General features: G+C 37.7%; 1 protein-coding gene across 12 annotated transcripts in view; it reads right to left on the minus strand.

Moving 5' to 3' along the window:
* The window catches only part of DST (dystonin), a 445,378-nt gene that overhangs the window by 178,287 nt on the left and 254,766 nt on the right, over positions 1–12,325 (minus strand). For 11 of the 12 annotated variants that reach the window (XM_027852998.1, XM_027852999.1, XM_027852997.1 and 8 more), the window contains one exon: positions 4,407–4,535. In XM_027852998.1, coding sequence (XP_027708799.1) covers positions 4,407–4,535 — 129 coding nt within the window. Of the gene's footprint in view, positions 1–4,406; positions 7,555–8,312; positions 11,028–12,325 lie in introns of those variants that run through there. The other variant, XM_027853006.1, reaches the window with a different exon arrangement.

Below are 12,325 nucleotides of genomic sequence, written 5' to 3' on the forward strand. Positions count from 1 at the left end.
AGAGAGAGAGAGAGAGAGAGAGAGAGAGAGAGAGAGAGAGAGAGAGAGAGAAGTCCACAAAAGTCTTCTAACCAACCTTAAATTTGTTCTAAGACAAATGATGGGCATTCTTATATTTTTATGACTTAAGCCACATTCTGCATAATACTAACCAAAACATACCTTTTAAACCTTTGTTCAATTTTTAACTCTCTTATTTATTCTTTGATCAATTTCATCTCTTAAATGACTAAGGACAGATAACTCACTCACAAGTAAGCATGCTCACATCTCACACAATGCAACACTAACAAAGCTAACAGGATCTTAGAGATCACTCAGTCTGATCTCCCAGTTTTACAGATGATGAAACTGAGGCCCAGACTGGGTAAGCCTGAAGTCACATAGCTAATAGGCAGCAAAGCCAGCATTCAAATTCAAGGCTTCTAACTCTAAGATCAGTTTTATTTCCTCCATACCATGCGGCTACCTCCCTTTCTCAGACTTAACTTAGTCTTTGCTTAATTGAGATGTGATTCCTTTTTATATTGGTCAGAAGCACAACAATTCCCAGCTAGCCTACTTTTACAGGCAGCTATAATAGATAGAGCACTGGACCTGGACTTAGGAAAGCCTGAATTCAAATCCAGCCTCATGTGTGACCCTGTGCAAGTCACTCAACCTCTGCCTACCACAGTTTCCTCATTTGTAAAATGGGGATAATAACAGAACCTACCTGTAGTAATAACACAACTCCCAGGGTTGTTGTGAGGATAAAATATAAGAATATTTGTGAAGTGCTTTGTAAACCTTAAAGTGCTACAAAAATGCTAGTTATTATTGTTATTATTAACCATGATCATCACATGTAGAGTGCCATGATCTTGTGGCTCACTTTGCAGTGAAATAGCCCCTGGATCATTACGAGACAGGAAAAGGCTTACACACCTACATACAAAAGTGGTGTTTTCCTGAAGAGCATTAAATAAAGAACAGATCTATTCAAAAGGGCAACGGAAAGGAAAGTGTGATCATAGTTTTATTTTTAAAAATTCTTGGGGCAGCTAGGTGGTGCAGTAGATAGAGTACCGGCCCTGAAGTCATGACCCTGGGCAAGTCATTTAATCCCAATTGCCTTAAAAAAAAAGAATTCTTTATAAAGAGAGAGGAGGGGAAAATATTGTGATTATAACAACAAAAATGGTCTAGGAAAAGGAGAATGCACTATTGTATACTTTTAATCTGATTAAAATAATAATATATAGAATTGCAACAGTGTGACATAGATGATAGCAGGCCAGCCTTGGCGGTAGGAAAAATTGGCTTTTACCATTGCCTCTGCAAGTCACAGCACTTCTTGGAGTCTGTTTCCTCATAGTTGCAGTACCTAACCTTCCCTAGTGATGATTAAAAGACTCAAGTAAGATAATGTATGTAGCATGTTTTGAAAACTTTATAGGTTAATTATTATTATATTTATGAGAAGATAGACAATCACTTTGGAATAGTAAATAATGAAGATCTGGGTTCAAGGCCTCTCTGACACATAACAACTATGTGAACATGGTCATCTCTTAGTGCCCCAGATAGTGCCCTAAAATGAGAGATTACAGTAGGGTTGCAAATCTCTATCAGGGGAGTGTGGTACAGGGGAATGAGGAGTGGTTCTATCATCAGAAAATGTCAGTTCAAATCCTATGTCTGATTCTTCCTGACCCTGTAACCTCGGGCAAGACATTTAACTTTCCTAAGCCTCAGAGTCCAATCTGTAAAATAAGGGAGTTGGACTAGGACAGGCTCTGAGGTCCCTTCATCTATAACGTTCCAAGGGAGTTTTGCTACCATATTTAGACAATGCAGGAGAAAACTTAAAGGGGTCATTTGGTGACATGTGTTTAGTAGTGCCTAGCTGGAAGGAAGATTCGTACAAGACTTAGGGCTCCCAATGTGCTTCTCTTACAGTGCTTCTCTAATGCCAAAGTGGGGGGGGGCGGGAATAAAACAATAGATCACATTTACATAGTGCTTTACAATTCACCGAGCATTTTCTTTATTTGTAAAATGTCTATGCATTAACTCAGGTACTAATGTACTGCTTTTATAAACTATAAAGCACTATATAAATGTGAGCTATGTCGTTCCTCTGTCTCTACTTTCTATACCTTTAAATTGGCTCTCTCTCACGCCTAAAATCAACCCTCCTTACCTCTACCTCCTAATATCCCCAGCTTCTTTTAAGACTCAGTTCAAAAGCCACCTTCTGCAGATGGTGTTTCTTGGTTCCCTACACCTACCCCCAGACAACTGAGCCTTCCTCTCTCTAAGGTTACCCTTCTTCTCTTCAAGGAGGGTAACCTTACCCATTTTTGTGTCACGGACCCTTTGGTGATCTGGTGAAACCTATAGACCCTTTCTCAGAATAATCTTTTTTCTTTAAATAACTGAAAGAAATATAATTTTCAGTTAGAAATTAGTGAAAATAAAGATGTAACTTTTTTTCCATCCAAGTTCAGAGTATCTCTAAAGACCCACAAGGTGTGACTAATATGGAAATGTTTTACATGATTGCACATGTATAACCTTTATCTGATTGCTTACCATCTCAGGGAGGAGAGAGGGAGGGATAAAATTTGGAACTCAAAACTTTAAAAAAAAAAGTTAAAAATTGTTTTAACAGGTAACTGGGGGAAAAACAAACTAGATATTAAAAAAAGACCCCCAAGGTGACTTCATGTTAAGTATCCTTTTTCTACTACATCTTATGTATATCTTCTTATTTACATGTGGTGTCACCGATTAAAATATAAGCTCTTTGAGAGCAAGGATTATTGTTGTATTTATTCATTTTCTTTTTTATTTCTAGGACTTAGCATGCTAGATCGTGAATTGCTTGACTGATGGAATGATTGCTAAGAAAACAATCCTCAGAAAAGTAGGTTTAGAGGACTAACTCTCACAATGAAGATTACTCTCACTGAAGCTCCAAGACTTGAAGTCCTTCTGCCTACAGTCATATATCTAGTAAGTGGCAGAGCCAGAAAATGCTACTTACTCAGCAAGGAAAAAAAAAATTACAGAATGAGCAGTAGCAATGGCAGCCACAGACCTGTGAGTGATGAGCAGCAGGAAGAGAAGATACCCCCACTGCTCCACCAGAGTTTATGAAGCAAATTACAACAGATGCTAGTGAAACACAAAGACCTCACAATATGGTAATCCCAAGTGAGAATGGAACAAACAACTCTTTTGTTAGAGTTTAATTAAAAAGATTCCATCTAGAATAAAAATTCATAAGAAGTGAATGCTTTATTTAGGCATAATAGCTATTTACATCATGCTTTAAGGTTTTCAAAGTGCTTCACATGTATTATCTCACTGGATCCTCACCATAATCCTTCAAAGTATGTATCCCTGTAGTTATTGTTATCTCCATTTTAATCGATGAGGCCCTGAAGGTCACAAAATTTCAGTGAAAAAAGCAATGGATGTACAGTCAAAGAACCTGGGTTCAAATTCCACTTCTGAAGATTACTGTTTGTATGACCTTGGTCATGTCACTTAACCTCCCTTGGCCTCAGTCTCCTCATCTGCAAAATGAGGAGGTACTGGATGGCCTCTAAGGACTCTCTCAGCTCAAAATCTATGATACTATGACTTGGTCAGAATATCAGAAGCAGTAATTTAACTCGTGGCTCTCCTAATCCCTAATTCAGTGTTTTTCCAATTCCACGTTGTATCTTCCAGGACAGAGAAGATCTAGCATTTGGGCAGGTAAGACACAAACTTTCTAGTAAACAATCTGACCTCTACATATCCTCTAGATCTAAGATGCTTATGAAATGGACATCAAATGATTTACATGTTCAAAATTACTTTATACTCTTTGGGCTAATTTGCACATGACATTTCATCTCTCATCTCTGTCGGTGATTGGCTGCGTCTGTCTGGTGTACTTTGCTTCCTCATCTCCGCCTCATCTAATCATTGGCTTCCTTCAAAACTTATGTAAAGTGTCATCTCCTTCAGGAGGCCTTTTCTAGTCCCCAAAGCTTCTAGAGCCTTCTCTTCTAAGGTTATCTTCCATCCACTCTGTACATATTGTCTCCTAAATTAGAACATAAGCTCCTTGAGGACAGGGACTTTTGGCCTTTCTTTTATATTTCTACAGCTTAGGACAGTGCCTGGCACATAATGTACACTTAATAAATGCTTTTTGATTGAGTTTTTCCCTACTTTTGCTTTAAAAATTTTTTTTAGTCTTTTCACGTTTAGAACTCTCTAAGAACAAGAACATATCCTAAACATGGTGAAACTATCTTAATAATAGTCAATATTTTTTTATTTTGGGAAGGAAACAGAGTGACTTCAGTTTCTTAGTATAATCCAGGAAGCAGGCATAACCCCAGACAGACACCACGAGTGAGTACCTGCTGCTTTGAGAAGGATGATTTGCCAGCCTTCTCGCCTTCTTTCAATGTCTTGCTAATATTTGACACCCATTTCTGTAGCTCTTTGGCTTTTTCAACATGTTCTTTCTTTTCTTCTTCCAGTGACTTCTGGCAAGCATGAGTTGTAAAAAAATATATTATTGAGGTGTTAGATTCTGCTTAGCAAACAAACTTGTGAAAATATCATTATCAATACCAGGGCTAGTGAAATGTTTTATTCATTGATATAACCACACATACCACATGTTACTCTGTTGTGATAAAGATTCAAGCTTTCTCTGGAAAGGGGGCACCAAATGTTTGCAATGACAATAAAAACTGTGGGTCAAGCTTCAAATCACACCAAAACCTTGCAGAAAGATCAATCTAACTGCCTTGTGGTTGTTCAATATAACAAACCATAAATTATGGCTTTATTCAAGATCTAAAAATCTTTGAATTGCTGCCTTTGCATTAGCATTACAAGTTAAGAGTCATTGATATAGAAGAGTCTTGAATAGGTTATAGAGTCAGAGGAATACAGAGCATGTTCACAGAAGAAAAAAAATATACAGAAAAATATGAAGATTTCCAGAAATATCTAATCAAATAATGATGAGTCACCACTTCCACCCACCCCCTTACCACAACAAATATATTTTAAATTCCTTGGCATTTTAATTCCAGGTCTTGAAAATAAATGCAACTTTCACTAATTATTTTAAAATGTCTGGAGGTGTAACATGTATAAGAAAACTAAAAATGATTTTATTTTTCAATACAATCTGAAACTCAGAAGACCTAAGTATACTGGGCCAGCTGCAGAGCTTTCTCTCTTTTTTGTTCTTGGTGCTGCTCCAAAATCACCTTATAGTTGATCTCATGGTACTGCATCATTCAGGAAAGGGTGCCCCTAGCTTGAGGCCAGGGCTGATCAAAATTAGAATAGCTCTGAAGGAGTGACAAGACATCGTGAACTTGGTTGAGCTCATCCTGTTCACATTCAGATACAGAAGATGATTTATACTAGGCAAGTATACCGAACTAATCTCAAAACTAAATGAAACCATTTCAACCCTTCTTCAGCCATAATTATGCTGTTTTAAATACAATAAACACTCTTAGAAGTCAGCAGTTTCCAACCCAACAGAAACCAATAGTGTATTTAAAGAGTTTCTTATAACTGAATGACTAAAAGGAGACAATATCGTAAGCACTACTGTAATGTTACTGAATTTTATGAAGAATAGTAGAGACTGGAAATCCCAGACATGAGGGGCTCTGATGCTTCTAGTAGTCTTAGTCCTGTGTGAAAATCAAAATCTGCTTTCTCTAAGGCCTCTCTGTAGGTCAACTTCCTTTTAGTTTTGGGGCATATTATATCTCTGATATGTGGCTTCTGATCTTTGAGCTTTGAAGCGGTGAGGACATCAAGGATCCCCTCTTTGAGAGCTTCTTCTATTGACAACCTCATGTTGGACTGTGGGTGGATTAACCCACCTGTCAAGTGCTGGAACTCCAAACATCGAATCCCAAGTTCTATGCTCAGAACACTTGTGCTCACAGCTTCAACTACCGACATAGTCTGGTTAGTGACCGGATGAGTAATCCCCCTGAACACCACCTCACACTGCCGTAGCTGTTGGGCACATGACTCATCGATTAACCCTCTATGCAAAGCTTCAGTCACCCTGAACTTTTTGCCTGTAAGTGGGTCAATGATACCACCAGTACTGACTTGAGCTTCAAGGCATCTAATGGCAGTAATCCGATCGATCAGATTTCTGCGTGAAGCTTTGAGAACTGAGATTCTTTCACCAGAATCAGATAGCCAGTACCCTGCAATTGGGCTGTTTAAATCCTTCTTTGGAACTAACTTGCTCAGCAAAGTATCAGCAAGCTCAGTGGGTGTGATGATACCTTCCTGACATTTCTTAACTAGGGCTCTGTCAATCACTCCCTCTTCTACTGCCTCATTGATACTAAACTGCAATCCTGTTTTCACATCAGTCAGCAGATGAGAGGCCCTTCCACAGGAATCAAAGAATGTGGCTTCCTTCCACTCATACTGCTGTCTCGAGAGCTCAAGATAGGTGTTTTTCTCAATAAGATTCCTCTGGAAAGCCTCAAATGCAGTCAGTTCTGCTCCCATCTTTATGTCTACTACAGAAATTTTCTGAGCTTTTTCTACAGAGAGATTGGAAATTTTCCTTTCTCCAAATGGAAGCAAAAAGCATCTACTGTCTATGTCAAAGACACACATTCTCAGTAGTTCTGAGTAATAGAGAACTTGTTTGTTATTAGGGTTAGGGAAAGCCCTGGTGTTGCTTGATGGCTCATGTAAAAATTGTAAAATGGCATTATTCAGCAAGCCCAGCTGCACAGCTATTTCTGGAGGCACTCGAACACTTCTCACAGGATCAATGACTCCCCCACATGCAACTTGGGCCTCCAAGATATGCTTTCCTTTTCTTCTTTCGAGCAGCCTGCTCTCAATAGCTTGAAACACTGACAACTTCTTTGAACCTTGCAGATATCCTAGGACTGCCTTCTCGGCCTCAAGTAGCCGACTTTTGAATTCATTATCAACCACCCCCTTAATGACAGCATCCTCCACAGAATATTTCTGCCCTGAAATGGGATCAATAATAAAGCCAGTTGCTGCTTGAGCTTCTAAAAATGCTAAGGCCAGGGCTTTATCTATTATTATTTTCTTGGCTGCTAAGGTGAATGTTATTCTTTCTTTGGTAGACTCCAGGTATAGCCCCGCAATTGCAGTGGATTTAGTCAAAAACTTGCTAAGACTTTTCCGAATGTCTTCCACAGACTTAAGACCAAGGCGCAGCTGCTCAACCGTGCCCATGTCCAGAAGCTTCACCTCAATCAACTGCTTGGCAGTTACCACTTGTTGGAGACCCTGAAATGTAAATTCATCATCTCTGATAGAAAAATCATAACTTCTGCTAACATTCTGGAAATTCTCCTGTTCTAAATTGGTAGAATTCAGCTTAGGCAATTCTCCTCTTTTGAATCCATCTGAGGTTCTGAATACTTCAAGTATTCGCTCTTCATGATCTGGAACTAGGTCTTTTTCTTGCTTTAATGTTGTGACTTCAACATGCATATCATACTGCTTGTTCTTAGCTATCTGTGAACAGGAATTTATAAAACAATAAGGAATTGTTTTATAGGAATCAATCTGAAGAATTGTATTCACCCTTAATCCAAACACCATGCCTCAAAGAACAGAGAACAGAAAAAAAGTTGGAGAAATTATAAAGAAGATAGCTTATGACTAGGATCATAGATCTAGAATTGGAAGAGTCCTTAAAAGACATCTAATCCAACCCCCTTCATACATATGAGGAAACTGAGGCTCAAGGAAGTTAAGTGACTCACTCAAAGTCACACTTATTTGATTTTAGAGCCCATGATCTTTTCACTGTACCAAACTTCCCTTGTAGAAAAGGCTTTAAAGAAATAACAAGTCTGAAATTTTCTCATAATCCCAATTTTTGAGATTAAATTCCTAAAATGAAATCTGTTTACACTGCAAATTAGGAATTATTTTGTCTGATTAGTTCTATGTTTTTTCCCTGTCTTCACATTTTACAAAATATCAATTCTTAAAGCCCTGTAGAAATTCATTCTATAGCTGCACACGTTTAATCTCCACACTTTTAAAGATATAACATCTAAGATGCAAACAAATCTACCACATATTGGGAAAGTGCTGCAGTATTATTTTCCCATCTCAAACTATAAAGCAATAACTATATAATAAATAAATGCTTGCTAAATGAACAAATGAATATTTTTAAATAATCAATAGACTACTAAAGAAAACAGTGAAAAAAGAGGAAACTAGACTGAAAATGCTAAGAGTTGACAGAAAATATAGTGTACCTCCAAAGGCTTCATGAGTTTCACCAGTTCCATCTCAGAGGTGTCATCTTGATATCTAACAGGCGATATGGAATTGTATAGAGTTTTATCCCTTAGCTTTTCTATTTCTGATAGTCTTGTAATAGGGTTTGTTTCATCAAAAGTTATCTGCAACTCAGTACTCGTCTGAGAAAAATACTCAGAGTAGCATTGTTGGCTTTTTTCATCCTCTAGTGTAGCTCTTGGCAGATGGAACTGGACTTCTTTGGCTATCTGTTCAGCACCCTTATGGAGCCTTTTTTCCTCCAGCGGTTCACTTGGAAACCCTTTTGATTCCCATCTCAACATAGAAGATTGTCCCTTTTGTGGAAGTTGCTCAATTCCCCTAGAGGAGAGATCGCTATAGTATTTATATTCATTTACTTTTCTTTCAAAGTCTGGTTTGAAGCTGCAATCTTTAGTTAATTTCTTTCTCTGGATCTCACTCTGAAGCAAAACTAACTGGTGTTCATGCTCCTTTATCTGCTGATCCATTTTTTGCTTCAAGTTTGTGACCTCACGTTTCTGTGCCATCAGCTCCTCCTCAAGTTGACGACATTTTTGGTAATGATGTGCTTCTGTGTTTTTTCCTTGTTGTATTTGTTCTCGATACTGTTGAAGTCTTCCTTCTAATTCTTTAATATCAATTTCATATAACTTAGCATTCTCTTGGGCTATACAGTTTTCTCGCTGAAGAGACACAAAATCAAGTTTTATGCCTGAAATATCATTTTCAGTAATGACTTTGGAGTCCATTAATTTTTCCACTTTCTTCCTAAATTCCTCTGCAGAGTGTTTGAACTTAGCAGATTCTTCCTGAAACAGAACCATCTTTTCATGTGCCATCCGCTCCTCTATAGTCTTTAGATGCAATTCATCTTGGACCTTCTTCAACCTATTATTTAATTCTTGCACTTGGGCTTCCTGGATCTTTACCTTCTTCTCACCGAGTCTCTTTTCCTCTTTGGATGCATTCAGCTCAGCATTCAGATTTCTAACCTCCTTCTCAGTATTCTGGATGATAATGTCCTGCTGGTCACATTTCTGCTTAAATTCATTAACCAGACTTTGAGTTTTGGCCAAGTCTTCTTCCAGACATTTGATTTTCCTAAGGAAATCTTGTTCTGTTTTTGTCTGCTTGTGCAAGTGTTCATTTGTGTTACGGAGCTGTTCTTTAAAACCATCTGCCTGAGTTTTTAGGATCTCACATTTTTGCTGAATAGTTTGTTTCTCCAGCACGATCTTCTCTGAGTCTGATTGAATTCTCTGCATCATCAATTTGGTTTCATTATTTTGTCTGGTGAGCTCATCCACTTTCTGTTTTAACATCTCTGCCCACTCATTACTTTTTTCCAAGTCTTCATTAAGTTTCTGGATTTTTTCATTGTTTTCTTTTTCTGCTTTGATATTTTGAAGTAATTGTTCATGGCTTTTATCATATGCTTCTGTCAGGATATGTTCTGATTTCCCTAAGCAGGATCTTGCTCTTTCATCAGCTAATGCCTTCTCATGCTGAAGAGTGGAGACCTTGGAATTCAAATGCTGAATGTTCATTTCAGCTAGTGCCTGAGCTTGAGTGATTTGGTCCACTTCTCTTTTCAGCTTCCCCTTTTCCTGGTGGAGAGATTCCAATTCTACTTGATAATGATGTTTTATTTTCTTCAGGTCATTAGCTTCCTGCATTACCTCTTGAGCTCTATCTGTGGTCTGGTTCAATTGCCTATTAAGGTCTCTTAACTGTCGAGAGTAGCCCCGTTCTTCCTGGTCTTTCTTCTCCAACTCCAACTTGAGGCACCTTAATGTGTTATTTGTTTCATCTAACTTTTCTTTTAGCAAACGAGCCTTTTCCTCAGATGACGTCTTTTGAAGTTGAAGGGCATTCAGCTCATATTTTAGCTCCCCTACCTCCTTTTCAGCCTTTTTGTTGGCAAGAGTTAGTTCATGGACCTGATGCTTCAGCTCATCAGCTTTCTGTTTCCCATGTGTATCGGGTACAATAGTGCAGGTTGGCAATGTACTTTCTCCACAAGAGAGTTGAATTTCTGTTATTTTTCTCCTGGCTTCAGTTTCAATTTTTTGCTTTTCTTGCAACTGTTTTTCTGCAACTTTCTTTTGAAACTCAAGGTCTCCTTCCATCTGCTTTATCAGTTTCAAGAGTTCTTCCTCACTCTCCTTTTTTCTTCTTAGTTCTGCCATCAGTATACTTTTCTGATGCTCCAAGTCACTGAGACTTGTGTCTTTTCTTTTAAGACGGTCTTCCAAGGTCCTTCTAGTAATTGTGTGCTCCTCTAACTGCTGCCGGAAATTTCGGAGGTTTTCTTCAACCACAGCTCTCTTAGCTTCTGCCTCTGATGTCAGCCGCTTCACACGTTCTAACTCTTGCTCTGCTGCTATCTTCTCCTTCACGATGTTCTCAAGCTCACAGCGATATTGCTTGGCTTCACTCTCAGCCCTTATTTTCTTCAAAGCAATATCTTCCACATTTCTCTGTTGCTTCCTCAGCTCATTTTCCGCAGCTGCCTTTACCTTGGGAAGTTCCTGCTCTACCTGGAACTTCTGTTTTCTTAGCTCATCTAACATTTTCTCTAGCTCACTAATCTTTCCTGTGAGTTTGTTGTTCTCCACCATTGTTGCTTTCTGTCGCTGAAGCAGGTCTGAATAGGCTCCATGTTCTGATGTCTCCTTACATCTTTTAATCTATAAGAAATTTATTAAAAATATCAAGTCTGTTCTGCTACAATTGTAGCCCAAAATATCTGAAACAAAGCTCATCAAAGTACTTACAAACCAAGGATGCCAAAGTACAGAATAAGCCAACACCACCACCACCAACACTAACACCTTCTCGAGATAGGAAGCTTCAGAAAGTAACCATTAGTTGCAAGCAGAAAACACCCTTCATAAGAGGAATTCCTAATACATACAAAAATTGTGAATGATCTTTTTTGTCTCTAAGGAATGGTTTACTTAAAACAATTAGATAACAAATAGACTCATAGAGCTCGGAGGAATCTTAATGAACATTTAGTCTAAACTCATTTTACAAGTAAGGACAGTGAGTCAGATCCCAAGAAGTTAAGAAGTAACTTGCCCAAGGCTTAGAGTTAGCCTCCTGATCCACAATCCAGTGTTCTTGTTATATACCACACTATTCATCTGTTAACAACACAGGTTTTGCTAAATACAAAGAACAATATAACATGCAGAAATGAAATGAATATAAAGAATTCAGTGTTTATTGGCCAGTCCTATGCAAAGTAAAACATACGCCTTATGTTGTGAAATTTTTTAAAAATTAAACAAAATACAGAGGTTTAAAAGTAATCTACAAATTAGGATTTACTCATGCAATATAGCTAAGTCCAGATTACTGTGAATAATGAATCCCCAGAAGTGGTCACATTATTTGTATTAGCATGGAACATTTACATTGGACTGGAAGGAATGACCATGTGTTACATAATTATAACTTTGGTGAGAATCTTAGTATCTGTGAATACTTCTGGAGAATCATTATTCACACTAATCTGGACTCAGCTAAACTTGGGTGGGCAGAAGGAAAGGAATAATGAAATATGCAATTTTTAAAGTCTAAATTCTTTACCAGATATGCTCTTCATATCAATAAATTTGCTAATGCAAAGGCAGTTATATTCCCTGACAGTTGCTTTATTTTTTTTTAATAAACATGTTTGTCTTTTATATACTTAGAGATTCTCTTTTGTGATGGACATGAATTCTAATCCATTCTGAATTCAGGTACTTTTGCCATTCTTTTTTATACAATAAGATTTATTAAGCAGGATTTTGTAAAGTGTACTTATGGTTTCAGCTCCAAAGTACGATAAAGATAAGTATATTAAGTTCTATTACATAATCATATTTTAAATAATGTGGGAGTCATCTGATATTTACATAACATATGAAACAAAAAGTGAAGTGATTTGGAATTGCTTGATCATTGAAATTTCATTAATATTCATTATGTGCCACAG

Source organism: Vombatus ursinus, unplaced genomic scaffold, assembly GCF_900497805.2.
Source record: "Vombatus ursinus unplaced genomic scaffold, bare-nosed wombat genome assembly UNPS02009835.1, whole genome shotgun sequence".
NCBI classification, from domain to species: domain Eukaryota; kingdom Metazoa; phylum Chordata; class Mammalia; order Diprotodontia; family Vombatidae; genus Vombatus; species Vombatus ursinus.